The 27,194-nt window shown below is 41.9% G+C and overlaps 1 protein-coding gene across 1 annotated transcript in view; it reads left to right on the plus strand.

The window, feature by feature from the left end:
• The first annotated feature begins 10,252 nt into the window (after positions 1-10,252).
• Positions 10,253-27,194, plus strand: part of FGD5 (FYVE, RhoGEF and PH domain containing 5) — a 162,219-nt gene continuing 145,277 nt past the window's right edge. The window contains exon 1 of the mRNA XM_019504639.1: positions 10,253-13,289. Within this exon, the coding sequence (XP_019360184.1) occupies positions 10,369-13,289 (2,921 nt within the window). The 5' untranslated portion in view covers positions 10,253-10,368. The remainder of the gene's footprint in view (positions 13,290-27,194) is intronic.

Raw genomic sequence — 27,194 nt, forward strand, 5'->3', positions numbered from 1 at the left:
CCCGCGCCCCGCGCGCCCCGCGGGCACGTCCCGTCCGTGCCCGGCTGCGATCCGGCCTCTTCTGGGGCTTGACACAGCAAAACTTCTTCCCCTCCTCCGCTGGGAAGTGAGGGACGGCAGGGGAGCGGAGGAAGACTCTGAGCCTGAGATTTAAAAGGGAGGAAAATGGGTTTGAATGGATTTGGGGCCCCGGGGGGGTATTTTTCTCCCCCCCCCCCAAGCGAGAAGACCTTTCTTTGGTGGGGACAAATGCTGGGTTGCTGGCAACAATATTCCCCGCCGCTGCCCTGTGCTGAGCTGTTCCCAAGCCAGGCTGCTGCAGCCAGTGACCGTGTGGACCAGGAATAGGTCGGTGTCCCGGTGCGGAGACCTTTCGTGTTGTTTCCTCCATCTGCTCGCTCGGTGCTGGTGCGCCAGGGAGCCCAGAGAGGTGGCTGGTCACTCTCACCGCCGTGCGTTTTGGGAACGGTGAATCATTGTTTGCCAAGGTGTAGGAATGGGGCTAGAAGGGAACTCCCAGGCCGTGGCATCCTGCGACCATGCCATAACATCCCTGTCGAAGAGTTAAGGCAGAAGGCGCTCGCTGTGTGTTTCCTCTGGGGAGAGGGTATTCTCCTTACTCGCTGCAAACTGGTGTAGCCTTTGCATTCTCCTCCCTAATCTTCACTGGCTGCAGTGGACTCCTTACTGTGCTGCACCAGGAAAATTCATTCTGGGATTAAGTTTTTAGGCAAAACAGTGGTTTTTCCTATTGCACTAAACCCAGTCTCCAAACAGCATGCCGTATCAGCACTGTGAGGTTTATCCGTTTTGTAAGATTATTAGTTTTACTGGCAATATTTAGGAACAAGGGACTGGAAGGCATGTCCTGGGTCACGGGGCCCAGTTCTCTGTTATTGAAGGCAACTGCATCCTAGACTCCTTTTCACAAGCTGATCAATTTTGTGAGTAGTCAGCTGTCTTGCCTCTCACTGCTCATAGTGGAGGGCTGCACTGGAGTCTCCCTCTTTTGCTAGTCAGGAACCGTTTTCTCAATATCCTAACATTATTCCTAGGCAGTTTATACTCGTCTTGTTGTGCCATCACTGTTCTTTATTTTAAATGCAATTTTTCCTTCTCTGATAAACGTCTCACAGGCAAACCCATCTGCCTGTCAGATTTTATTTTGAATGTCCCAGACAACATAAAGGAATGTGGCTTTCATCCGAGGGGAGCACAGCTTTCTGTGGCATTCAAAGTCGAGTTTTTCTCATTAACTGATACAACACACAGTTCCAAATTATTATTTTAGTGCAGTAATATCTCACAGTCCCAAACATGATCAGGGTCCTGTGGGACTAGATCATGTACATAACTAGATGAAGAGGCAGTCTCTGCCCCAAAGACTTTATATAGGCAAGGCAAAGTGAGAAAAAAGGAGATATCATCATCCCAAAAGATGGGGAACCAAAAGAGATTGAGTGAGTTGCCCAAGGCGACACAGACAGTCTGTGACTGAGGCAGGAGCTGGACCCAGATGTCCTGTTCCCAGTTACATGCATTAGCCACAACACTTCTGTCCTTTAATTAGTCAGTTGTTTCATGGATGCTTAATTTATGCTGGACAAGGGGAAATTTGAATTTTTAAAAAATAAAAATAAAAAACAGTAAGTTGCTAAAGAGCTTAAATTACCCAGTAGACTTTTATAAATAATTATTTAGATAGAATTAAAAATTATATTTCTTTTCAAAACTATCCAGAAAGTTGCCATAATGTCTGTTCTCTAACTTACAGCCATATCCCACTGCCACAGAGTTTTATGGAACATGCTCACTGGTTTCAGTGGGTATATGTGTATACAGAACAACAGAAGGCCAGATAAGCTGTTTCTTGTAAACTGGGCTTCCTGTTGGGAAGTAGCCGTACATTGCTGTGATGTTGAAACCCCTGGGCTGTTAATAGATATGGCGATATTAAGCTATTGGCATAGATTTCTTAGTGCAGTTTTGATAATTTAGGTGTTAGTTCTACAAACAGACATGCATATGTTTTCAGCCCATTACAGGCAATGGAAGTACCTATGGGAATAAGCTTCTTATGAGCTTAAGCTGTTTGCAGAACCGGGACTTTGGTTATTAGAGTTAGGCTTTCCTTTAAAGGCAGATTTCCTACTTAGTTCCATACACATTCACTTTAGATGTTATCTTTCCCAGCACTGCTTCACTGGAGGATGTTAGATAGTTGTATGGTGTTTATGTACGGTTCTAATAAAGTCATAGAATAAGAGATATTTGTGACTTACTGATTTGACCGTCCAAAGTCATAGTTCATAGATTTTGTACTAGAACAAAGGCTTCCAATAATGGTATTGTAAGACGTTTGGTCTCTTCAGATGGGTATTTGCTGTGTTATCCTAACATTCCAACTATTTTTTAAAAATCACATATGATAAGGACTACTTGTTTTCAACATTCAAATACATTGCTTAAATAATAGAGCATGACCATTCAGATAGACTCAAGAGAGTTTTGATTCAAATCCCATTGTATTCAGTTGCCTTTGAATAAGCCACTTTACAGCACAAAACTCTAATAAAAGTAGATAACATTTTTGAGCAACTTAGTACTTTGGAACACCTTATCTCCCGGGCACCTAAAACTCTGATCCTCAAAGGTATTAGGCACCTCACATTTCCAGAAATCACTGGGAGCTAGGTACCTAAATACCTCATAGGATCTGTCGTTGAAAGTGTGGCTTGTGCTCTTATGTTGTTTAGGTGCTTTTGAAACTACCACCCCATGTAATTTTCTCCTTCTGTAACATCTGTCATTTCTTAACATGACTTGTTCTTCCAAACTTTTTACTTATTCCAACTGGCTTGAAAGAAACCATGATGGATCCACATATCATAAAATATAAACCAACAAAAGGTCTGTCGTGAATGGCACAAAATTAACAACATCTTAAAGTTATTTATGGCCCAACCTGAGGCCTCTGTGGTGACAGGTCAACCTGATGAGCGGGAACCCCCTCATTGAACTTATGCTTCCCTTGTAAATCACTCTAGCTCATCTAGTTCATTTCTAACATTTTGAAGCAGGTTACATGGCATATGCTACATACTTTTCTAAATCCAGAATGGTATTAGAATGGCTTATCTTCATGTGCCTATTAAAACACTGGCTTACTGTCAGGAAAGGATAGCTTACAGAATGATCATTGCAATTTTGGATCTAACACTTCATACTGGAGTAAAATAAATGAGGTTTGGGACATTCCTGTACACACTTCTATACCACATGCTATTCAGCATTGATTTGCATGTTATTGGCAGTATACTGGCCAGCTGAGAAGCCAGCTCTTATTTCAGAGGTTGTACTGGGGTGGGTTCATTCATTTTGTTCTTTTTATTCAGAAGGACACTTTATACATGTTATTTCTGTAGAAAGGCAGAAGGCAGACTCTCCTCTATCATGATGCCTACACCTGACAGCATCTAAATAACCAGTATGCTAAGGCCACTGCTTATCATACTGATTAATATTGTCTCACGGCTTCTTTTCTGCCTATAGCCAACTATTACCTTGTGTCTTGTACTCTGACTATGACCTATTTTTGTTTTGTGCTTGTACAACACTTAGCATAATAAGGTCCAGGTCCAGGATTGCAGGCACTACAGGGGTATAAATTATCCTCCTCCTCCTCATTACTACAGTAATACCAAGTAGCAAAAACTACTTCACGGTTAGGGCGGCTAGGAGCTGGAACCAACTTCCAAGGGAAGTGGTGCTGGCCCCTACCCTGGGGGTCTTTAAGAAGAGGCTGGATGCCTACCTGGCTGGACTCGTTTGAGTCCCATTTCTCTTTTTGGGGTTTTTTGTTGTTCTCCCGCCCTGGCGGGGGGTCGGGCTAGAAGATCTTCTAGGTCCCTTCCGACCCTTAATCTATGAATCTATGAATCTATGAATTAAGAAGAAGAACATTTCTGCAGAGGCGCTTATCCTTGGCAAGAGCCAATACTATCAAATGTACCACTGAGCCAATTTCCTCCCTAGCGTTACTCTATTAAAGGCAACAGAGCCAATGTGGTCCCTTATCAGCAGATCCCTTTTCTTTTCTCAGGGATCACAGCTGTGTATCTATAGATTTTGATCAAGCCATCAGCAACCCAGGACAAATGTTGTGTGTGAAGCTGAACTTCCTTTTTTGTTCTAGTCACTTCAGGGGCAAGGAGAAAAGCAGAGAGGGAATGCATGCAGTGACGAGGAGCACCATGTTAATCCTCTGGAGAGCTGACTAATAGGGAAGGAGTGATTTATTCTCTTCCTGCTTAGAGACTGTTCTCTGTCAGCTTTCCATAGCAGGCATTGGGACCTTTCTATAATATATATCTGTCTTATTCAGCTTTGGCTGCTGTGATGCGACAAATTCAAAACATGATCTAGTTTTCTATTGATCAACCATACTCTAAAAAGAGAAAACAAGAAAAACTGTTTCTTCCTGTGCTCTGGGAGAATTTAACTAGGCCCAGGTTCTTATTGTGTGAATCAAGTAAGAAATGTTTTGATGATGTTACCCATCTCTTTCCATCCCCTCCACTCTTCTCCAGTATGTCAAATATAATTTGTTTGTTCTTACTTCCGAGGCCTCTTATGGCTGACTCCCACCTGACCACATTCTGGATTATAAGATGTTGGGGGACTAAAACTCTCTTTTTGTTCTGTTCTTGGAAAGTGCACAGCACAGTTGGGTCTCAGTCCACAACTGATGTTTGAGCTTTCCATATTCCTCACAGCAATCACAGTGTTTGACTGTGACAGGTAGACAATGAAAATGAGTTTGCTGTAGGTGTTGGTGGCCCCACCATTTGCAGCAGCTTATTCCTTCTCCCCACAGGTAAGACTCCACATCTGTTCAGGTGGAATCTCTCCATGTCACAAACCTGATTTCATCCTTTCAGGAGATTACAAGTCAAACAGCAAAGATATAAGATACTTGAAACGTGTGCAGTGTTTCCCTTAATATTGAAATATCAATAAAGCATATATCCATAGATTAAGAAGTAACTGAGCAGTTGCCTATGGGATTCCCAATGGCCTGATGTTGTTCAATATCTTTTTTTTTAATCAGTGATCTGGAAGTAAAAGAAAAAAATCATTGTTAATGATGGTGGAGTGGTACATAACGTTGTGGCCAAGGCAGCTGTATAGAGAGATCTGGATCACTTGATAATTTGCGCCCATTCAAATAAAATGTTTTTTAATATGGCCAAGTGCAAAATCATAAACAGAGGGACAAGAAATGCAGACCATACCTACAAAATAGGGAAATGTGTCCTGTAAAGCACTGAATCTGGAAAGGTTCAGGGGTCATAGCAAAAAATGAATCCAACATGAGCTCCCACTGCAAAACTGTCAGGAAAAGGGCAATTCCGTCTCTGGATGTACAAGTTGAAGAGTAGCAAGGAGTCGGGAAATAGAGAGGCAACCATCTTTTATGTATAGCATTAGCATGACCAACACTGAATACAGTTCTGTTCTGACATAAGGAGAATGGCTAAAAATTGGAGAGGACACAGAAAATGTGGAAAAATTGTTCTAGAGCTGAAGAAAGTGTTTGACAGAAAGACAGTGTGATCTTTGTAGCTTATCAGATCAATAATTTTATGGTGACTACTAGATCACAGTGGATACAGACCTTCCTAGGAAAAAATACCCAGTAGCAAAAGGCTCTTTAGTGGAAAAAGAAATCCCAGGAAGTGATGGCTGGAAGCTGGAGAAGTCAGACTGATTCAAATGAGAAATAAAAGCATACATTTTTATTAATGAGGGTGATCAACTATTGGAACCATACTACCAAGGAAAGAAGTGTACACTGAAGTCCTCAGATCATCATTAGCCACCTTTCTGGAAGGTATGCACTAGCAACATATGTGTTTGTGTTTTATTCAAACACAATTTACAGGGCACAATCTAGACATAATAATGACATTCAAGTGCCTTTGATTAATAGATTCATAGGTATTAGGACTGGAAGGGACCTCAGAAGATCATCGAGTCCAGCCCCCTGCCCAAAGTCAGCTGATAGGTCATAGGATCCCAGCAAGATAAGCATCCATTTTTTTCTTGAAGGTGTTCAATGTAGGTGCTTGAACCACCTCCAATGGCAGGCTATTCCAGACCTTGGGGGCCTGGACACATACACACAGGAGGTCAATCCAGAAGATCAACCCGTCCCTTTCAACCTTAAACGTTATGAATCTCTGAACTTTGCAGTCTGGTTCTGTTCCTCTCTGTAGTTGTGCTCACTCTCCATTTTTGGTGTTGTCTGAGTATTTCTCAGTGGTGAAATTTATGCCAAAAAATCATCCAACTCAGGAGGCAAGAAAGTACAGAGACCCTTGAATTTCTCATGGCCAGAACAGAACAAAAAAGCCTTTCAAACCCTAGAAGATTCTTGAATTGGACTGTAGGTACCCAAAACCTTCACTGATACTAACAACAGATTTAAATCTGAAGCATGTTTCACTTCAGGAGCCAAATTAACTCTGAAGACCACCATTCAAGAATGACTGGCCTAGAATGTATCAATGAACATACCTGCAGTCCTGGACATCTGTTTGCAACTAAATCATCTTACCAAGACCATCAACCGGAACATGTTGGGGTAAGTATGCTGCTTTAAGCCTTTAGTACTTAGGACTATGTATTAATTATGGGTAATACTCCAAGTTTGGAGAATATTTTTAAATGGATATTTTGCAATATTTCAGGAGGTGACAGCTACACAATGAATAGCAGCTTCTCTCCTTGTTCCTGCTTTCAAGCTACCGTGAGAGAAGGATGCAAAGATATTCAAGAAAGAACCTGTACATCACTGAGAAGGACCATTGGGATGATGGTAACTTGGTTGGGATCCCATTACAGGACAGCTAATGAGCTACAAATTACTTCTTGAAAACCTGGCAGAAATCTGAGATTGTGACTTAATACAAGCTCTAAAAGGGAGATTGTGACTTAATACAAGCTCTAATACAGCCCTGATGGAATTCACGTCCCCCAGAGGAAAGTGGACACACAGAGGAAGCAGTGACTAACAAGGAAGCATCAATCACTAGTAGGAACAGAAAACTAAAAGAGCATCTGGTCCCAAACAGTTTCCTTTAAGTGACATGTGTGATGTGTGAATATGTGCGTCTCGTTCCCCTATATAAAAATACACCTCAGAATAAACATGTATAGTTATTATTTATGGACTATGCACACTTCTTATGGCATGATGTTAATGTTGCCCTTCAAGAAGTTACTTTAGAGTCCTCTTATCTAGACAGATGCTATTGGAAATGGACACATTACCAAAAGATTGCCCTGACCAAAGGCACACAGGGATTCAGTGTCCCGTGTTAAAGTCCAACAAAGAATGTTCTCAAATTGTCATTTTCCCCATGCTGGATGTCTTTAAATAAACTTATTTGAAAACTTCTGGTTATGTGTGTGGCATTTGTGAAGCCAATCTGTATCTTATCAAAGCATTATTTAACATTTTTAGTTGGATTTGGTAGCACAATAAAACCACTTCAAATGCCCCAAATTCACAAACAAATGGAAATTAGACTTTTCTACACTTCTTACCAACCAATCATTCTTCTTTCCTCCTCATGTTTGAATTGAATCATAAGTAATTTTGCAACTTGCTCAAGTAGAATAGGGATAACTTTTAAATGACTTTTGTCCTGTTGCCCATGTAATACTTTGACATTCTTCATCTTCCTTTTACCCAGTCACTAAAAGTTTCCCTTACATTTGAGTTTCCCAAGTTAAAAGCTGATGCAATGAGCCTCCAAAGGAAACCATTAGCAAAGCATACGTTTTATTGGTCCTATAACCATAATATATATTCCTGGAGTGTTGCCCACTCGTACCCCTTATCTATTAACTATTCCCATGTACATAAGGTCATGGAAACATGTAGTAATCCCCAGGTTTCCTCATGTAACAATCCCCATAGTAGTCTTGCAGTAGTCAGAATTAATGCCAGTCTAGTTCCTCTTCTGTATGCTGGATAGAATTTCTCACCTATCATCTTGATTAAAGAAAAGAGAAAGGTATTTGATGACTTTCTGCATCAGAATTTTAATATGAATTGATTCTTCTTTGGCACTTGTGATACTAGCTAATGTAGCGTACATTGTATGCTCCGTGTATGATACATGCATATATCACACATCAATTCAGAACTGGCTTCTGTGGTGATGGACAAGATGACATAAAAAACAAGTTTCTTCTGAGTTTAACTTCTGTGGACCTAATCTTGAGATATTTTGCTCAGTTTTTAACTCTGTTCTTGCTCAGGTGAACTTCTTTTGGCTCCAAAAGAGGCAGTTTATAATTCTATAAACATTGTTTTGTGAGTCAACTAAAGAATGCCAAAACCACAGCATCATCCTGAGTATTGGAAGAAATTGCAGCAAGGGTAGGCATTTAAAAAAAAGATTCCTATTATGTGTCCCAACATTTAATAAACCAAATATGCCTTTACAGTCAAATATAAATGAGTTCAGTTGGAACAAGATGCCAAAAATTAAGAAAAATAGAGCAAACCCAAAAGTGATTGAAAATAGCACAGAGGGTCCTTTGTAGCAAGCTACATCCACAACTACTTCATCCCTGAGCATAGTCCCCATCCCAGTTTCAGCTATGATTGCTTCCAAATGACAAATCTTTTTAAACTCTACATTACAAAATAATCAGGACCTTAATGGCGCAGTAACCAGTGTTCCCGAAGTGCCATATGTCATTTCCAATATGGCTTTTTATACAAGGGAAAACATCTGAAGAGTGTGTATATCATTTCAGCACCTTTCAACAGATGGGGCATAGGGGTTATGCATGATGAATTTTGCTCTACTTAATAAAAGAAGTGCACATTGTCTGGTTGCCTTCCATAAAATGGAGAGCTTCCTTTCCCCTATTAAAATGTGTAATCACATTAATTGACTAAAAGTATTGCGATAATTGAAATTCTTCTGACTGACTAATCATTTAATCATCCCAAGAAGACACTAGGGGAAGAAAACCTTCTTCCTACAAGTTAAGTACATCTGCAACCATTTGGTATTTTGGCTTATGTTTGGTATCAGAGGTTTGCTTTGAATAGACACCACACACTACATCTCATCTAAAACCTCATGTGGGATTTGTTGTTTGCGTATGCAGGCATTTCAGGATTTTTATATAGCTATTTTAAGGCACAGAATATTTGCTTCAGGCACTGGAAACAGAAAAATATCAGAGCCAAATGAAATCTTACACTTTTGAGCAAAACATTATAGTGCTGAGTGAAGGAATCAGTGCACTCTGAGTTAGTAAATCTTGCTTCTTGCAATTAAAACATGGAGCAGTAGAGAGATCATGAGAGAAGAAGCCTTTCCAGTCTAGGCCAAGAATTCCAGTCCAGTCCTGCTTGGTTATGAAGGAAAGAAGTCAGTCTCTTAACAGTTTCCCCCCACTCCCCCCAGAAGTATCAGACAGCTAAAGAAATTATACACTTTGGATCTTCAGTTTAATCAGACACCAATTTAAATGGCTCTCTCCATTTAAATTAAGTATGCTGGGCACAAACATATCATTCAGTGTATTATAGCTCAGCTTTTTTTACATATAAATAAGCCTTTATAATTCTTCTCAACCTGGTGATTAAATTAGTTGGCCAGCAGGTAAAATATCACTTAATTTTCATTATCACTTCATTATCCCCAGTCACCACAGTAAAGGTGGAGGGGGGAGAACAGATTTCATACCTTGGGCTGGTAAATGTCCATGTTAGTTTTACAAGGCTGAATGAAACTTTTTTTTATTTATTTGCTGCTGAAAAAAATGTTGAGGGTTAGGTCTGGTTTGTTGTCTCCGGTGTATATGAAATGCATTGCTACAGTTGCTTAGGCTGCAAGTGGATCCAAATGAGGGGCTGATAGAAAACGTGCTGTTGAAACAAAATGTCTCGGCGTTCTTGAACTGAAGTGTGTTGGTTCAACGTACTCTTAATTCACTTGGGTGGCCATTGTGCCTCTAGAGTGTTGTAGTCCATGTGCTTCCCCTGCCACCATTTTCCTCCCTGGGGTGGGTGCCTTGTCTGGACTACATCTCTAGTTAAAAGCTACCATCATGAGCGAAGTAAATTGTGGAGAATTCTCTGGTGGTCTGGTTCCTTGATTTAAAATGAAATCAAAGATGGCAAGTGGCTAATGTGGCTTTTCTCTCTCTTTTCCAGAATTCACAAAACCACCACTAGCACCAAAACCAAAGATTATCGGTCATCTGTCTCCAGTAGCTGTCCCCAAATTTTCTCCTTCGCTGACAAGATCTGATGTTCTTCATAATCCAAACTCTATGTCTAGGGGTCCAAAACCACCCATTGCTCCCAAGCCAAAACTCTCAGCCGACACTGAGGGGAGAGCTAGTGTCTACACCAACAATAACTTAAATAAGTGCACAAATGGAAAGCTGATATGTTCTGATGGAGAGTTGTATGAAGGAAATCAGCACAGTACCGAGTGCCTGGACTCAGAGGCTGATGATGAATACATTGTGGTTCCTGAAGATCAGCTGACAGGGAAAGACTGTGATGATCTGGATCCCGAGCATGACCACAGCTTCAAGCCGTCTGCAGAGAATGAGACATTAGAAACTCCGGAAATGGCAGAGGAAGAAGATAACAGCACTACTAATGATGAGGAGATCTGTGACCCAGAAATAACTGAAGCACAGGGCAACGACTGTTCAGATAGGGATGAACCAGTAGAACCAGAGTCAGATGAATTAACAGACACTGGAGACTGTAATGAGCCCGAAGCAATTTGTCAAATGTCTTCAGCCACACCTGATGTAGAAGAGGATGCTTCTAAGGATATGGAAGAAGAAGAAGAAGTAGACAGCATAAACAATCCCAATGAAACCAAAACATATTTGGCAGGTGAGGATGAAGATGCTTTTAATAACCAGGATGTAGTGAAGGACAATAATGAGTATAATCTTGAAAGTGATAAGATTTTAAATAGAGATGAGGACTTGGAGGGCAGTATCTGCCAAGATATTATTTTAACACCTGTAGATATAGATGAGTCAATTCCAAGTTGTGAACCACTAGGAGAAGAGCAGGAGGCTGAGCTGTCCCAAACTTTAGAAGAAGAAGTATCAAATCCTGATACAGAAGTCAGTCCAGCCAACAACGATGAGCTGGATGATAATGCAGAATTGGTCTTGGCTACAGAAGAGGACTTAGTAGATGATGGCTGTGCAAGTCCTGATACACTTCCTGATGAGGTTGATGGAGAAACAGATGTTGGATTAGAAATAACTGAAGATGAACCTGATGTGGAAGAGGATTTGGAAGGAGCCCACAAAGAAGCTGCAGTGGAAGGAGAGGAAGTAGTTCCAGATAATGACAATGAAACAACTGTGGAAAAGGAAGAAAACATAGATGATGGTTACCAAACTACTGAGATGAAAAGTGAGGAAGAAACATCAGAGCCAGCATGTGAAGCAAGTGAAGACTCTGAGAAAGGGGAAGAAGAAATGCTGAAGGTAGAAAATGGTGATGATAGTTGTCAAATTATTCCTTTTGAGAATGACTGCAATGAGGAGGATATTGAAACTCCCCGAGAAAACTCAGATGAGACTCCTGAAAAGGAAGAGACTTTTTTGAATGATGGTAACCAACTCTCCTGTTCTCAAACACTTCCTGAGTCAGGATATGAGCCAGAGCTAGAAACAGAGTCTACACCAGAAGTACTTGTGGAAGAGTGTGGTGACAATACTATTGGAGTCTGTGAATCAGATGATCAGCTGCTTGAAAGCAGCAAGGAGAATCACGACAGCCTTGAAGAAAATGACTCAAATCTGCCTGAACAAGTACCAGCTGAGAAGGACTTAGATGAATGTGATCAAAGCAAAGCTGAAGCAGATAGTGAGAGTGAGCATGAGCCTGGTGAGAGTTTACTCATTCCTGAAGTAGTTGTTGTGCCTGAGGAATCAGAAGAGAGAGAAACAATTTATGATTCTTTAGATGACCCTTATGTGTTGCCAGCAGAAACAGAAAACCCACGTGATGGAGAAGCAGTGTTAGGAGCAGATATTCCATATGATCACAGCAAGAGAGAAGAACTAGACCCCGAAAACAGCTTGCTCTCAATTGATCGGAAGAATATTGTCACTAGAACAAGATCCCTCTCTGGGAAAATGCCTGGCTATGTGCCAGAAACTGTTCCAGAAGAATCTGGGCCAGATACTGACTTGCCATCTTCAAACAATGACTCAGTGACTAAAGATTTAAGTAATAACTTACTAACGGTGGAAGGAAAACAAATAGAAGCCAACAGGGCACTGCCAGCTAAGTCAAGGCGCTTTATTTTATACCCTCGGTCTTACTCAGTAGAAGGTAGAGATATGCCAGGGTCTGTTTACAGAGAAACCGATGGCTCTGCGTTGGATGATAGTAGAATAAAGAGGACAGAAGATAACCTGTCTTTGCCTTGTGTAATTAGTTCCTCAGGTAGCTTTTCCCAGAGAAATCACCTCTTGTCATCAAGTGGTGTATCTACCCCATCCTCAGTTGTTGATATACCACCTCCTTTTGAACTAGCTTGTATCACGAAGAAGCCAATCACTAAAAGTTCCCCCTCACTATTAATAGAAAATGAATCTCCTGATAAGTACTCCAAGAAAAAGAAATCATCTTTTAAGAGGTTCCTCACCCTCAAATTCAAGAAGAAAACAGAAAATAAGGTCCACGTTGATGTTAATGTTTCCTCTTCAAGGTCTTCCTCAGAGTCTAGCTATCATGGACCTGCGAGGGTTTTGGAACTGGACAGAAGGAGCCTGAGCAGTTCACCTCAGCTAAAATCACATGCTGGAAAGCTGCGGGCTTCTGAATCTCCTACTACCATTCTTTTCTACAAGGACGGTAAAAGGAAAGGGACACCCAAATCCTTTAGCCGGAGCGTGTCGAGAGTGGAGTCTTTTGAGGATCGGTCTCGACCACCCTTCATGCCACTCCCCTTAACTAAGCCTAGGTCTATTTCATTTCCCAATGCTGATACTTCTGACTATGAGAACATTCCCGCTATGAACTCAGATTACGAAAATATACAGATTCCTCCCCGAAGACCCACCAGGGCAGGAACTTTTACTGAATTTTTCGAAGATCCCAGCAGGGCATTATCTGCTGCTAATGAAAATGACGGCTATGTGGATATGAGCAGCTTCACAGGCTTTGAGAACAAGCAGCAAACCACAGACCAGGAAACAGAAAGGTACTGTAATAAATTCTTATGTAAGACCCGCTAATCTTGACCAAATAGGCAAGACTTCCTGTTAGATGTCGTAGGCAGATCTTCCATTTTGTTGGCTTATCCCCTTTTACTCAGGAAGTGGTTTTAGCAGAGAAACTGGAGGAATACAAGATAAGCCATTATCAGTGAAAAGACTCTAAATGAATATGTATTGAAACTCTATTTTGTAAACACCTATTAAGAAGTGGAGTGGAATTGGATCTTCTAAGTAGAAGATATAAATTGAACAATGTTCCTTCAAAAGGACTGTTTTACTTTAGTGGATCTTTTCTTTGTCTTTCTTTTTAATGAATAATGTTTCTGTGCTCTTTTTTAAATACAATTTACTACAGATCCAATCTGCCTTACTGGGTCCTAGAATCTCCACTTTCATTTCATTGTGCTTGTCAATTTCCCCAGGCAACGATGTATTCTTAATTTACCTTTCAAAGTACAGCAATTAAATACAAACTAAAGTTCCCAAGCATACCATGAACTAATCTGACTAGTCTATTAATTTTCAAAGTTGCTGTAAAGCCTTTCATAATGAATCCTTGACAGAGCTTCTGACTTCTGAATTAATTATATAAATAGTTTTGTCTGGCACTGCATGCGTGGCTAACATCAATAATGCAGTTTTCATCTCTCTCTACTCTATTAGGTCATTTGCAAAAAAGAAAATGTACACTTCCAAGGTCTCTTCGTAGTAACACTGGTGTGACCAACATCTTTACACTATTATTTCCTCATAACCTCCCTACAATCATTTTATAACCTGGTATCATTTTATAACTTGGGGTGTACAAGTGTACACAAAAGGAAGATATCCCATTGACTATATAGAATACATAGCAGGGGAAAGCAGATGAAAATCCAGGAGATGTCATTAACAAAGTCTGGGGTGAATTTCTAGAGTGGTGTGAAATAGATTAAAAGCTTCCAACCAAGCTTTTCATGTCCTTGTTGTTCTTTCCCTCTGAGTATTTCATATTTTGCTTTTTCATGACATGTTATCAGCCATCTCTTCCTTGTATCTGCATTTCACCTTTGATAGTGAGCATTTCATACAACTCTCATTGGTTCTTGCCGACTCAGTAAAGGAAAGAGTATTCATTCATTGCACCTGAAGTAGGCAGTTCCCCAGACTCTGATATAGTAAAAAAAGAATGGGTGTGCACTGGTTTGTCTTTCTAAGGATGCTGATGGGTGTAAGTGATAATTGTTCAGCTCTGGATCCAAACTTCCATGAAGCTCTGTAGTCCTAGATCTAGACTTTTTGTTCAGCTCTTTGTAGGTATAGGCTAGCTGCAGAATTTGGATCCAGAATGTTAAAGTTTGACTATGGTTTGAGAACAGAGGATGGTTCAGGTTCATACCGAGTACAGAGAAGACACTTTATAAGCCGTCTAGGAAAGACCAGATTAGTAGAATCTTAATGACCACTCACTTTCCTTTCAACAGTTCAGTTTGCACTGAGAAAAACTGATGTTTGCTTATGAAAACCTGGCCATTTGTTTGTGTCGGTGACAAGCCACCCATTTCAGGTTGTTTTTTAAAAGTTAAAAATATTAAACTACGTAAATTGCTGTGACTTAGACACATTTATGAACTTCCTGTGGAAGCATGGTGTTTCTAGGGGAAAGCCAATCAAAACTGCTTCAGGAAGTCTCAAGGTTAAAGCTTGTACATGATTTCAGGTTGCCGCTTGTTATGCATGCAGTTTCTTCTGGTAGGGAAGAAATGAAGATTGGACCTTCCTGAATAGCACTTATTAGTCTAAAACTGTTTCAGGAGCAGAGACGTGTTTGTTGGTAGTAAGCTGCTGTTTATTATTTACTGAGCTTCATCGGTGTGCTTAGTACTGCACCACACAGAAAAAGATCCTGCTTAAGTTAAAAAATGGGTAACAATGCAGTTCAATTATATAATATGAGGATTAGAAGTGCGGGTCATATAAAAATAACATCATTATATATAATGCCTAAGCAGACGTGTGTGAGTAAGTATGCATGTACATCTAAATATAGACATCTGCAACTAGTATACTCATTGTTAATATAGTGCTTTTTAAAGGGGGACTTCAATGGATTCAGAACTTCAAGATACGGACTCATGTCACAAATGACCCTACAACAGCATCTTGTAATGCTGTTAACAAATTCCTGATTCACTTGTGTCATAAAGCTTTTTTCAGCCATCTGAGATCATGAATGCTATGACTTATCCCCTTGTAAACACATGTGGCTTGAATATAGGCACTTTCTATCTTCACTATACTCATTTAGATGGTATTGGTATTTAGCATGTGCCTGTAGAGTCCTAAAATCAAATGCATTTGATGTATTAACCAGCACAAATCTTTCATCAAGTTTCAATGAACAGAATTTGAAAATGCTATAAAATAATAATAATCCAGAAACCACCGCATTCCTAATGCCTGCGATCGAGGGGGGATGGGAATTTATTGAAATTGACAGATGAGAAGATTCACTTTTTAATTTTCTTGCTTAAGAGAAAGACCATGTGGAGTAGATTTAAAACCAATATTTTTTAATTAGAAGCAATCCAATTTATAGAAAGAGTCCAATAATGAAAGTATGCTCGAAATCCGTCTTATGTTACAATTACAGTTGCCAGGAGAAGAGAGGGAATATTGCCCCCTTAAGGGCAGTTATCTTAGATCCCCAAAATTTAGCTGTGTGGGTATTAATAATTAAAATCTGATACAACCATATGTATTGTCATTAGTACTCTATAGTGAAAAATATAGTTATCTGTAAGTGGAGTGAGAGACTCGAAGCCTCAAAAGGCCCTGGTCATGAGACTTCCCTGCTCTGTGCAGCTTAGAAACATAAAACTCAAACTTCATTGTCTAGTGCTTTTTCAAACTTTTGTTGTCTAGTGGTTTTTCATTTGTGGACATGCCTTTGAAACTGCAAATTGAGGTAAACTGATTGCTCAGGCCAAAAATACAGTCTGATAACACCTTCTTGTCCCTGGTCTGTAGTACATCCTTAGGTAGCATGAATCAAGGCAGTTCCACTGAGGCTCATGGAGCTACGTCCATTCACAGCTACCTAAAGATCCAGCTGTTTGGAAACATGACCTGCATTTGCAGTGCACTTTAAAGACCCATTTCACTGCGTGCCTCAGAGCCCTTCATTAAGCCATGCTCAGTGTGCTGTGATAATGGTTCAAAAGGAAACTTCCATCTTGGAGAGGGGAAAGTGGTGCAGCAAACACTCATTTCCTAGGCTGTGATTAGTCATACTGCCACTACCTTCCAGAGAAACACCGTGGTGTATTTCTGTAGCAATGTCACAAAGATGGTGACGTTGAGAGTCTTGAATAGTCCTCATAGCTTTTCTGTTATCAGAGTGTATCACCTGGCATAGGCCCCAGTGGTTCCCTCCACTACTAGTTTTGAAAAAAATGAGGTAAGCAAAAGGAAGCCATCTGCTTCACAGTGTGGTCCCACCTTCAGGGTTCAGGTTCCCACAGAAGGGGGACTGCCATCTCCTTAGGTGCCATCCTTAGGTGCTATCTGCCCATAAACTTTAAAGGATCCCACATGCAATGAACCTTTGTCAGGTGACTGGCCATCCAGAGGCATCATGTGCAACTTGATTCCTGAGAATTGTTGTTTTGCTTGGTAGCAATATGGAGCCCCTGAGCCTCAATGGAGATGTTCCAGGGATCTTAATATTTCCCGGTAGATCTCAAAATACATGGAGAGTTCAGAAGACCAAATATTGTTCCATTGATGGGACAGTTTGGATTAAGACCGTCTTCCTTTCTAACTTACGGAAGTGAGTCGGGTCCGCTTGCTTACCTGGTAGCATATTAAATATCTTAAATATGAATCACTCACCCCAAAAGTAACTCAGCTTACCCAAAAAGTAAGAACAACCCACACATTTTAGCCTGGGTGTAAATCCATATATCGGCCTTAAGGTGAATGCCAGTGCCTCAGGGTGGCTTGGGGAATTTTCTGAGTGCTTAGATTGGATAAGACTTAATTTTGCAAAGCACCTACAGCCCACATGCTGCCACTGTGCACTAAGAAATTTCTCATGGATTTTTCCCAGGAATACGGACAGCACACACTTGTTATGCTGTATTCTTTTGTCTTTTTAATCTCATAGGCGAGAAGTAGGGCTGGAAGGGACCTCAAGAGATCATCTAGCCCAACCAGGGATTGATCATACATGCTGTACACACAAAAGACACCAGGGCTCTGTCAGCTCATTTGGTCCAAGATCAAAGTTGGTTTGTTTGGTTTTTTAAGTGCTAGATAATAGCATTATATACTAGATAGAGTTGCAATGGTGTATGCAGCATATAAATTACATTTTTTTAAAGATTAAATAAAAATAGGAATTTTTGGTTTTAACAGCTAAAAAGAACTTGCCGTTATTGAATTCTTCACCATTAATTCATTTCCAAAGGAGATCTTTTTTCCTTCAAACGGCAGCATGCACAAAATTGATTGCCTTAGAGTGGGAAACCCATTAGCAATAAGAACAGGTGTATGCTGGACAATGGAAGGTCAAGTTTCCCCCTCTTCTCTGCACCTAGGGAACAGTGACCAATGGGATAAGAAGGTACTGTAATCTCCAAGGAGCGTGTCTACATGTTCATTAATGCTCCTTAGATACTGCACATTTAGTTTACTACTTCCTTAATAAAGGACTAACTAAATGCGCAGCTCTAAAGTTACTGCGCATTAGCACCAGTGCATGGTGAATTAGTGACACTTACTGTGTATTAGCCTAGTAACACTGCGCAGTAGGCTATTAGCACAGTTTGTGCTGTGATGCTCTACTACACAGTGTTATTAGGCCAATGCGCAGTAAGTGTCTTGTGTAGACACGCCCAAGGTGTATGTATTTATTCCTCTGACTGCAGTCTATCAGAGTTACTACCCACTAGCTACCCTTAAGGTGCTGGTTTTGTGGTGCAGACACTTGCTATTATGCAATGGGCCATTTCACAGAGGTCATCCAAGAGCCATCCAGTGGAAACAATGGTTAGTTGCTACTGTCTGAAGATAGATTCAAATCTGAGTGATTGTTTCTGTATCTCATTTTTAATGCCCTGGAGCATCCAACAGACTCTTACTCCCTTTCCTTCTGTCACTGACACTGAGAAAGGCTAACAGATAAATCAAGCACACAGATATATTTAAAGGATGAAATTTACACCAAAATACACAGCTTAAGTTGCTCTGACAGTAGTTGGGATAAATTTAAAAATTACCATGGTAAATTTTCACCACATAGAAGTCAGGGGTGAGCTTTGACCATTAACACCAGGAAATCAGGAGATTGCATCTTCAGTTTTCCTTGCTGTTCCTTGAAATTGGCAGCACATTTATTATAGGAGATAAAAATCACACTGTTCAGAGATGTAGTATAGTAACTAAATTCAGTGTGTGAAAACTAAGGAGAAAATAGAGATGGTACTTGCCATGGATGTTTCAGTGCAAGCGATGGACACACTGAAATGGCAAAACTCAGTAAAATATGGTCACTGCTTGTATATTGAAATGGAGCAAGGAACACAATGAAATTGTACAGATCATGAGATTAATAGTGCATGCATGGGGAATTATTGTTACTTGTATAATCACAAGAGGCATGTAATGCTTTTATATGTATAACATGCAGGACAGCTTCTTGACTGAATTTCCCTAGAAAACATATTTTAGAGAGCATTTAGGTCAAAAAAGTGACATGGCAAAGATACTCAGATACTGCAACAGTGGTATCTAGATGGACAGATGACAATCAGGAAGTGCCTGAAGCAAATATGAGAGTGACATTATGCTCACTTTTTTGCACTTTCCCCAAATTCAGCCCTATTCTTGATCTAATCGACTCATGTGCTTAGAGTTAGGTGATGCTGAATGGGGACCCCAAAAAAATATTGAGTCAGTGCATGAATCTTGCCCATTGATCAGATCAGTTAGGCACATCCAGGAGATCAAAGGCATATCAGGACACAGGCACCTGTGAATGTGCAGGTCTTTGCATTGATTTGTGACTGTAGGGCTGCCTAAAGCCAGCAGAGTGGGCCAAAGTAGTCCCACATCTAGCTGCACTGACTGAAGTGGAGTTAAAGACTTAGGATGCAATGTCTGGAGTTTCTAAATTAACCCAATAAATCAGATTTACATTGTCACTTTCTTCTCTCTTTCTTTTTTAATTAGCGAGGCATTTGAAACACATCCATTTAACTTTTAAAATAGATCAAATGCCCTTAGCACAAATTTAATCCCCCGAGCATGATAGATGGAGGCTTTTAAAACAGAGCCTGCCTTTGAACATGTGCAATGTATCTATCGTATGTAAGTGCTTTCCTCATTGCTAGCCTTTGAAACTTCTCTCTCAAAGTGTTTTTGGCAGCTTGCTGCTCGTACATTCAGGCTGTCAGTCAAGTAAGTGTAGCTGCTGCAGTGGCCTATAAACAGCTCTCTTCCCCAGTTAGGAAAAGAACAATAACATTACAGGAGTACAGTCGGTTTTACTGTAGCAGCTTTCAATGTACACAGCTAAACTCCTTCCAAGAATACAACACAGCTGTAAAAGGTTTCCATAAAGGGTATTTAGCAAATGTAACAGATCTCTTTCTAAGGATTCTTCACATTGAAATGCTGTGAGACTAATTCAAATCCTTCTGGTTGCCTGGATTTACCCTGACATCATGAAGATCACAATATGGTCCTGTTTCCCTCTGTTGATTATAGAAGGAAGCATATGCAGATATTAAAAATAGCATTACATTCTCTTCCTCAAAGGGTTCATTTTACCTTTAGACAATATAAAAACAGAGAACATTCCTCCACCTGCCAAACTGGGTATGCTGGAGTCACTTTCTCCTCCCTTTCCTTTAACTGATTGAATCTCTAGCAGCATATAGACTGGTTTGTGCATGAGGAAGGAAAGTGGTCGCACAAGGGAAGGGAGCAGATACTCAGCATGACATGAGTTCACCTTTATGATCCCTGCTAACCCAAAGCACTGGCTGCACTATATAGCCCTGAAGTTCACTAAATGCAAAGTCTCTCAGGAGGCTATTATCCTTAAAAGTGAAGGTGGAGACAAAGGCAAAAGGCCTTCTTTCTCTATTAAATGATAAGGTATTTTGTTAATATGGAATCTGGCTACTTTACTCTGGTGAACAGTGGAAAAGATCATGGCTTATGCATGATCTGTATCACTGGAAAAACTTAATCAGAGGTAATCTCCCTTAAGCACTGGGAGTTAAGGTGATCAGGAGATCTGATACTGAGAAGAGATTTTCACCCCTGATTCAGTCAGGGGTACTATGTGTGGCTGTCTCTGGAGCAACAGGTCAAACCATATGCTACTTTCAAGTGCCTACATCATATCTGGAGTTCTCTCATTGTTTCCCAGTAAATTAATGTCTCCCATCCGTATAGTCTTTTTTCTTTTATTATTAATATTAAACTGTGAAATCCTGGAGAAAGAGGGTCCTATATCCCAGATAATATGCATTGCAATCTGAGTAAAGGAAACAGCTGGGGCAGGAGAAACAGAGATAATTTGCTACCAGCAGCTCAGTAGCAAGGCTTGTACTTGAACCCAGTTCTTCCTATGTTGAAGTGGCTTTACTGCTGCCTGAAAATGCAATACTGATGATCACCCTGGAGAACCAAGTCCTCTAGCAAGTACAGGTGCCTTGTGTTTGACCCCACAGCCTCCTAGGTGTGACATATATTTGCTCCATCTTGCCACTGTCTCTAAGGTAATGGAGAAAGTCATTTTAAAAGCCAAACCCTGTATCATGCCACACAGCTAAGTGGCTGGGCTGCTCCCTGGGCATCTCTGCAGTGGTGGGGATAATGCATCCCAGACAGCAGTGGTTGTTATATCTGCTCCACTATTGACCTAGGCCAGGAGAGGAATGGCTGTGAATTCGCTGGGACCAGCCTCTTCCAGGGTGTGGATATCTCAGACTTCCCTCATTCCTGCCCCTACTTCTTCACAGCAAAACTGCATCAGTTCCACTTGGCAAGGGCACACTGGCTATGGCAGAGAGCAGGGTTTGCCCAAAGAGAGGTTATCATCACTTAGCTGATAGCATACTGCTAATCACGAGGGACTGCTATAGGCTGGGATCCTTGGTAAACTGATATCAGATGGGGCAAGGAGAAAAGACAAGAGCTTAGTATTTGAAAGAGGCTTGTATACACGTGGCTGACAAAGAAATTCCATTGGCAGACTCGAAGGTTTGGCTTTCAGTAAAAATGGCTGTGGCTATGGAGCCACATGAGAGAAATGCATTGGAAATCCAGCTTGGGGCCTCCAGTGCCTGGGCTGGAGGCAAGTAAGCAATCACCTGAAACACCCGAACCAGCCCCAAGCCTTGACTGAGCAGATTGTGGAAGAGCATTAACTTTAGTATTAAAAGACCCCACTTGGTTCATGACTTTAGCCAAAGCAAGGAGACAGCAGTGGTAAACAAGGAAGAATCACAGACCCAAAGGCAGCCGCCAAACAAGGGGGTTCATGTCACAGCCCTGGAGATTTGCATTTGAGAGCCACTTCCCAGGAAGGGTCACCTCAGACAGGGAATCTGGTTTCTAGGGGAGTCTTTAGTTTTCCAGCTGGGCAAGCTGAGGTACAAGGAAGCCAAGCTACATAAAGAAACAAGAAGCCCAGCTAAATCTTAACACGTGGGGTTATTCACTTCTTATGTTTCTTCTCTGCTGGTTTAAAAGCCACTGAGGCTGGAACTAAGTTGTACTTTCAAGCTCAAGATCCACCTTGCTTCCTTCATCCCATCACCCCCATTCACAGTGGAAACAAACAGTAAGCTCCCCCCATATTTTCTTCCCTTCTTACTCAGAGCACTAGCACAACTTCACCCCACCAGTATAAACTAAAGCTGATTTCTCTGCCTCTTTTAGTCATTTTCTTTACTGACAGTCTGCCTAGCTTGCATGTGTCTGTATGCAATGCTTGAAGAAAACTTTGCAACATGATGTCTTTTTTTATAGGATAAGCCCCTCACATGGGTAGTAATTATGTTAATTAGGAGGTAAATTGCCTTGTTGTGAGAAATAAAGCCTACACCCTTTAAGGAAAAGTTGGTCCTTAAAGTAGCTGCTGTTAAATTCTCAAGAAGCTTATCAAGCAATGTGCTAAAGATAGATTTCAGTGGTCTTTTAGTACATATGTACTTGCGAATGACTTCTTTCTCTCTGTGACTTTTAAACTCCACTGCCCGACCTGTGTCCTGCAAACAGTCCCTGTGTACTGTGTTCTGGGTCTCCCCTTTATCATATGGCCCAACATGACATTTTACAGTTTACACCCATTGTTTCTCAGCCCTAGAAGCATTTCTACTATGTGGCAGTGACATCAGGGGTAGCTGTCCAGCTCCTCTCCTCTAGTGTATATCTATAGCATGAAGCAGTGCCAAGCAGAGCCATGCCATACCTGCTCTGTATATGCTACCAGCTGAACTGGCAGTACAGGAGCTGTATTAATGAGCTGCTGCATGCAGACACATTAGCTCTGCCTTTCAGCAGAGCTTACTGGCACACACAACAACACCACTGTAAAGTGGCTATACTATAACTGGGAAGGAGCATGGGCAGGGTAAGTGTGGCATGTCTCAACATGGCATTGCCTAGTGCCATAGTTGGCCAGTATGGACATACTCTAAGTGTCCTGCTTAGTTCTCTCCAATGCTGTTTTCTCTTGCAACTTCCCATAGCCTAGCATTCACATTGCCTCCTTGAAACAGGAGTGCCCCATGCTAGTGTACAGACTGAACGAGGATAACGTAGGCCACAAGGAACTAACAATGGATGGCCAAGGGGATAGCATGTGCTGCCCTAAAACTTGAGAGACTGGCAGTCAATTAGATAGGCCTATTCCAGGGGAATTGGGGTAGTGTTATATTAGTGATTCAAGGGGCAAGAGTTCAATTCCTTCCTCTGCCAGACTTGCTGTACAAAACATGTGGTCTCTTTGCACCTCAGTTTCCCACCCCCCTGAAGTCCATGTGAAGGTAAGTGCATTAGAGGTTGTGGAGTGCTTGGATACTAAGCTGACAGGAGCCCCCTATAAATACACAACTAGCAAGAAAGGACACTCTGACGGTAGATATATAATCCTGGCATTTTATTCGGTTGGGTGTCCCAGAACATAGAATTCAGCCAGGAAAGGACTGCAAACTACCAAAGCTGAGTTTATGGAAATGAATGGAAGCTCTGTACATAAAAATATGTCTTCTTGTACTGCAAGGAAGGTTAGCTCCCGGCAGGCGAGGGTGTACAGATATGGTTCTGTTTGGATTCATTGAAGGAAAAGGACACACAAGTGACAGGACAAGAAAAACCCCTGAGACTTCAATCAGCTGCTGAAGTTTCAGCGGAGGAGGAAGAGGGGGTTTCAAAATGCATTTACTGCGGTTCACCCAGTTGCAATTTAGAGCCAGCCATCCTATAGCGTTCCCCAAACCAAACCAACAGGCCACACAGCTTCCAGTTTAAAGCCCTGGTGAGAGCCATGGACAGCTCTGACATGAGTCATGTCCTTATTTCTGTTTTCTTTAGAGTTGTCTGAAATGCCGCTGGGACTTAGAAGGTGATAGCAGTTAATGCAGGATTTCCAGCTGCTCAGAGTTTGTACAGAGGGAGATAACCCCTCTGTAGTCAGGGGTGGGCAGAGAGCATGCTTCAGCCCTGCAATTATCTGGCATCTGTGTGGTGGGGAATTGTCCTTCACAAGGAAACAAGGACAAAAGAGACTGTGCTTGAAGACCGGTCGATGCTGCAGCTTCATAAGCAGCTTCCTAAAAGTGCCCATGGACCCAATTTATACTGGAAATGTTACTGTTTTTGAGATCTGGGAATTAAAAATGGGCAGCTCTAACAAGATGATGGTTGCTTGTTTCCTGCTCTAAAAGACCTGAACTTTTTTATGGCTCCTATTATAAAGTGCTTGGTGCACTTGAGAGGGCTGTTAGAAGTCAACAGAAGAAGTGAATTTGAGCCTGGTTAAAAGTCAACAGAGAGGTGTGGAGCTTAGGGGCTTATGTTTTGTCCTCTATAACAGCACTCAGCTTCACTTCACAAAACTTTCCATAATAAGTGTAATTACACACGTCCTACCCAGTTAAAATGTCCATAGAGAGTCCTATAGAAATGACAAATTAGGTAAGAGGAGGATTTTGTCTCTTAGGACCTCAATTTTTGCTCTAAACAAACATGGAGCCTTGTGCTCTAATCTAGCACTTTTCATCCCCAGAGCTTCAAGTGCTTTGCAGAGCAAATAGGGATCACAGTTGCCATTTTAGAGGTGGAGAAACTGAGGCACAGAAGTGACATAACTCATTCACATAACCAGTTTCCTGTAACAGAATCAGGACTAGAATTAAGGGCTCCTGAAGAGCCACTCCACTACCCTGTCTATAAGTAGCATGGCCCCTCCTTTAATCTGGAGGTAAAAAGTATTGAGCTGACAGAGAAATCAAAGGAAGTGTATTCCTGCATTAATGAGGATGCTGCTGCCAGATGCTAAATTGCCTCTGCCTAGTGGAAATGGTGATGTCTAGGAGAGGAACAAGTAGCTAAGTGCCTTGTGTCATTCCTACAAGCCAGGTAATTCATAAACCCCATTCTTAGATCTGTTTGCATGTTCTCCTGACATTCTTGCCCTCCTTTCACTCCATACAAAAGGACACTAAAGAGAGAGACTGAGTCTTATGACCAAATCTAATCTAAGAGACAATTTGATCCAACTCTTAATCTCTAATCTGGATTTTTCAGGAAAATAGTTCACTTTCCACCATGCAGATTATCACGTGGATAGAATTTGAGTGACTGTAAATACAAAGTAAAGCCAGAATGCAAAGAAATTTCACTCAAGGATACCATAAGCTTGGATGGTTGGAAGGTTTACAAACTAGTCAGATACATGCATAATTCTGTAAGGAAACACTCCTACACAGCTGTTGTGGTATTGTTTTTGGGTGCCTGAGCATTTGAGCTATATTTGAGCAATTTGGGTGTGATAATGATAGTCATTATAATGAAAAAAGAGAAAGAAAGGAACGTTACTGCACTGAGAAGGTAAAAAGGAAGAAATATAAAGCTGGGAACAAATGGTTTTAGTTGTTTCCAGCATAATGCTCTAAAATTCACCTGACATGTAAGTTTGTAGGGTTCATTAAAAAAGATACAACATCCCATATGGGCTTGCTGATGACAATTGTTGCCAGGAATCATTTTTTTATGATTAAAATAATTAGGAGAAAGACAAGTCATATAACATACAGTACATTACATAAATAGGGTGTCCTTGTTTATTTTGCCTCCTCTTCTTCAAGTGGGCAAGGAGGATGCTAGAGCTAGATTCAGTGGGGGCATCCACACAAGACATTGTACTGCACAGTAGCAAAATTTACTGCACTGTAAAAGTGTGCATCTACATATGCACATGCTTACTGCGCTGCAGACTTTGCTAATCGTGAGTAAATTTGCTACCTGCAAATGCAAGTAGCAAATTTTCTTGTGATTAGTTACTGCACAGTAGCGCTCATGTAGATGCCTGACCAGGAGCAAATCTGCTCTCAGTCAGCCGGCCAGCAGGGTGCGAGAGATTACTCTCTGACCCCAGGAGCTGCCTGCTGCCAGGGTGGGCTCCACTACCAGAGCCCAGGTAGGGACTATGTCCCCCTGCCCCGACAGCAGGGAGCGCCAATCCCCCCACTCTGAGGTCATGATCGAGAAGCAGGGACCTGCGAGATCCTTATCTCCCAGCACTGGCCCTACAACCGCAGAGCTGGCACTAGGAGCTCCCTGTTGGTGGGGGCTGGGAGCCTTTCCCTGCCCAGCTCCATATATCACAGAACTGAATGGGGAACAGGTTCTCCAGCCCCAACCCCATGATCATGGAGTGGGGATTGGGAAGTCTCCTGGTCAAGGGCAGGTCCCAGCCCCATGCCCCAATCAGGCAATTGAGGTACAGGGCTTGGAAAGTCTCCAGTCCACTGCCCTGATTCACCAGTGGGCCAGCTAGCAGCAAGCCCCTGGCTGGGTGAGGAATCCCCGCCGAGCCAGGGGCTCACTACTAGGTGCCCCACTGGCAGATCAAGGCAGGGGGCTGGGACCTGCCCCTCCCTGCAGCTCTTCCCAAGTCCCCTTCCCCCAGTTGGGGAGCCAGGGCCAGGAGCTCCCTGATGCTGGTGCAGGAGGACATTGTCCTTGCCTCAGCAGCAGGCAGCCCTCTTGGGGCAGGGAACAATGTCCAAGCCCTGGCCAGGAGACAGCAGTTCCCTGGCCCAGTGCTCCCTGCCAGCCTCTGGGCTAGCATCCAGGGGTCCATTGCAGGGCCCCAGGACACAGGAGCAGTTTGCTGCCATTAGCAGAAAATCTGCTCCCACTTCCCTGCATGTGTGGACTCCTGCCCAGAAGCATTTACTAGCAAGTAAACTGCTCCCAGATCTAATGCACATGTAGACACACTCAGTGAGAATTGCTATGATAGTTTCTCATAATCCATTTCACTCTTCTCCTGCTTTTCCAGTCTTGGATCTCTATCCTGACCTGTCAGAACTCCTCCCAACATCTGTTCAAGTCTTGGGTTTCAAGTGAAGGCAGCAAGGTTGTACCATTCAACATAGTTTCATAGTTTCATAGATTTAGGGTCAGAAGGGACCTAGCAGATCTTCTAGCCCGACCCCCCGCCAGGGCGGGAGAACAACAAAACCCCAAAACAAAAACGGGACTCAAATGAGTCCAGCCAGGTAGGCATCCAGCCTCTTCTTAAAGACCCCCAGGGTAGGGGCCAGCACCACTTCCCTTGGAAGTTGGTTCCAGCTCCTAGCCGCCCTAACTGTGAAGTAGTT

The sequence above is a fragment of the Gavialis gangeticus genome, unplaced genomic scaffold, assembly GCF_001723915.1.
Source record: "Gavialis gangeticus isolate Ggan-Ray unplaced genomic scaffold, GavGan_comp1, whole genome shotgun sequence".
Classification (NCBI taxonomy): Eukaryota; Metazoa; Chordata; order Crocodylia; family Gavialidae; genus Gavialis; species Gavialis gangeticus.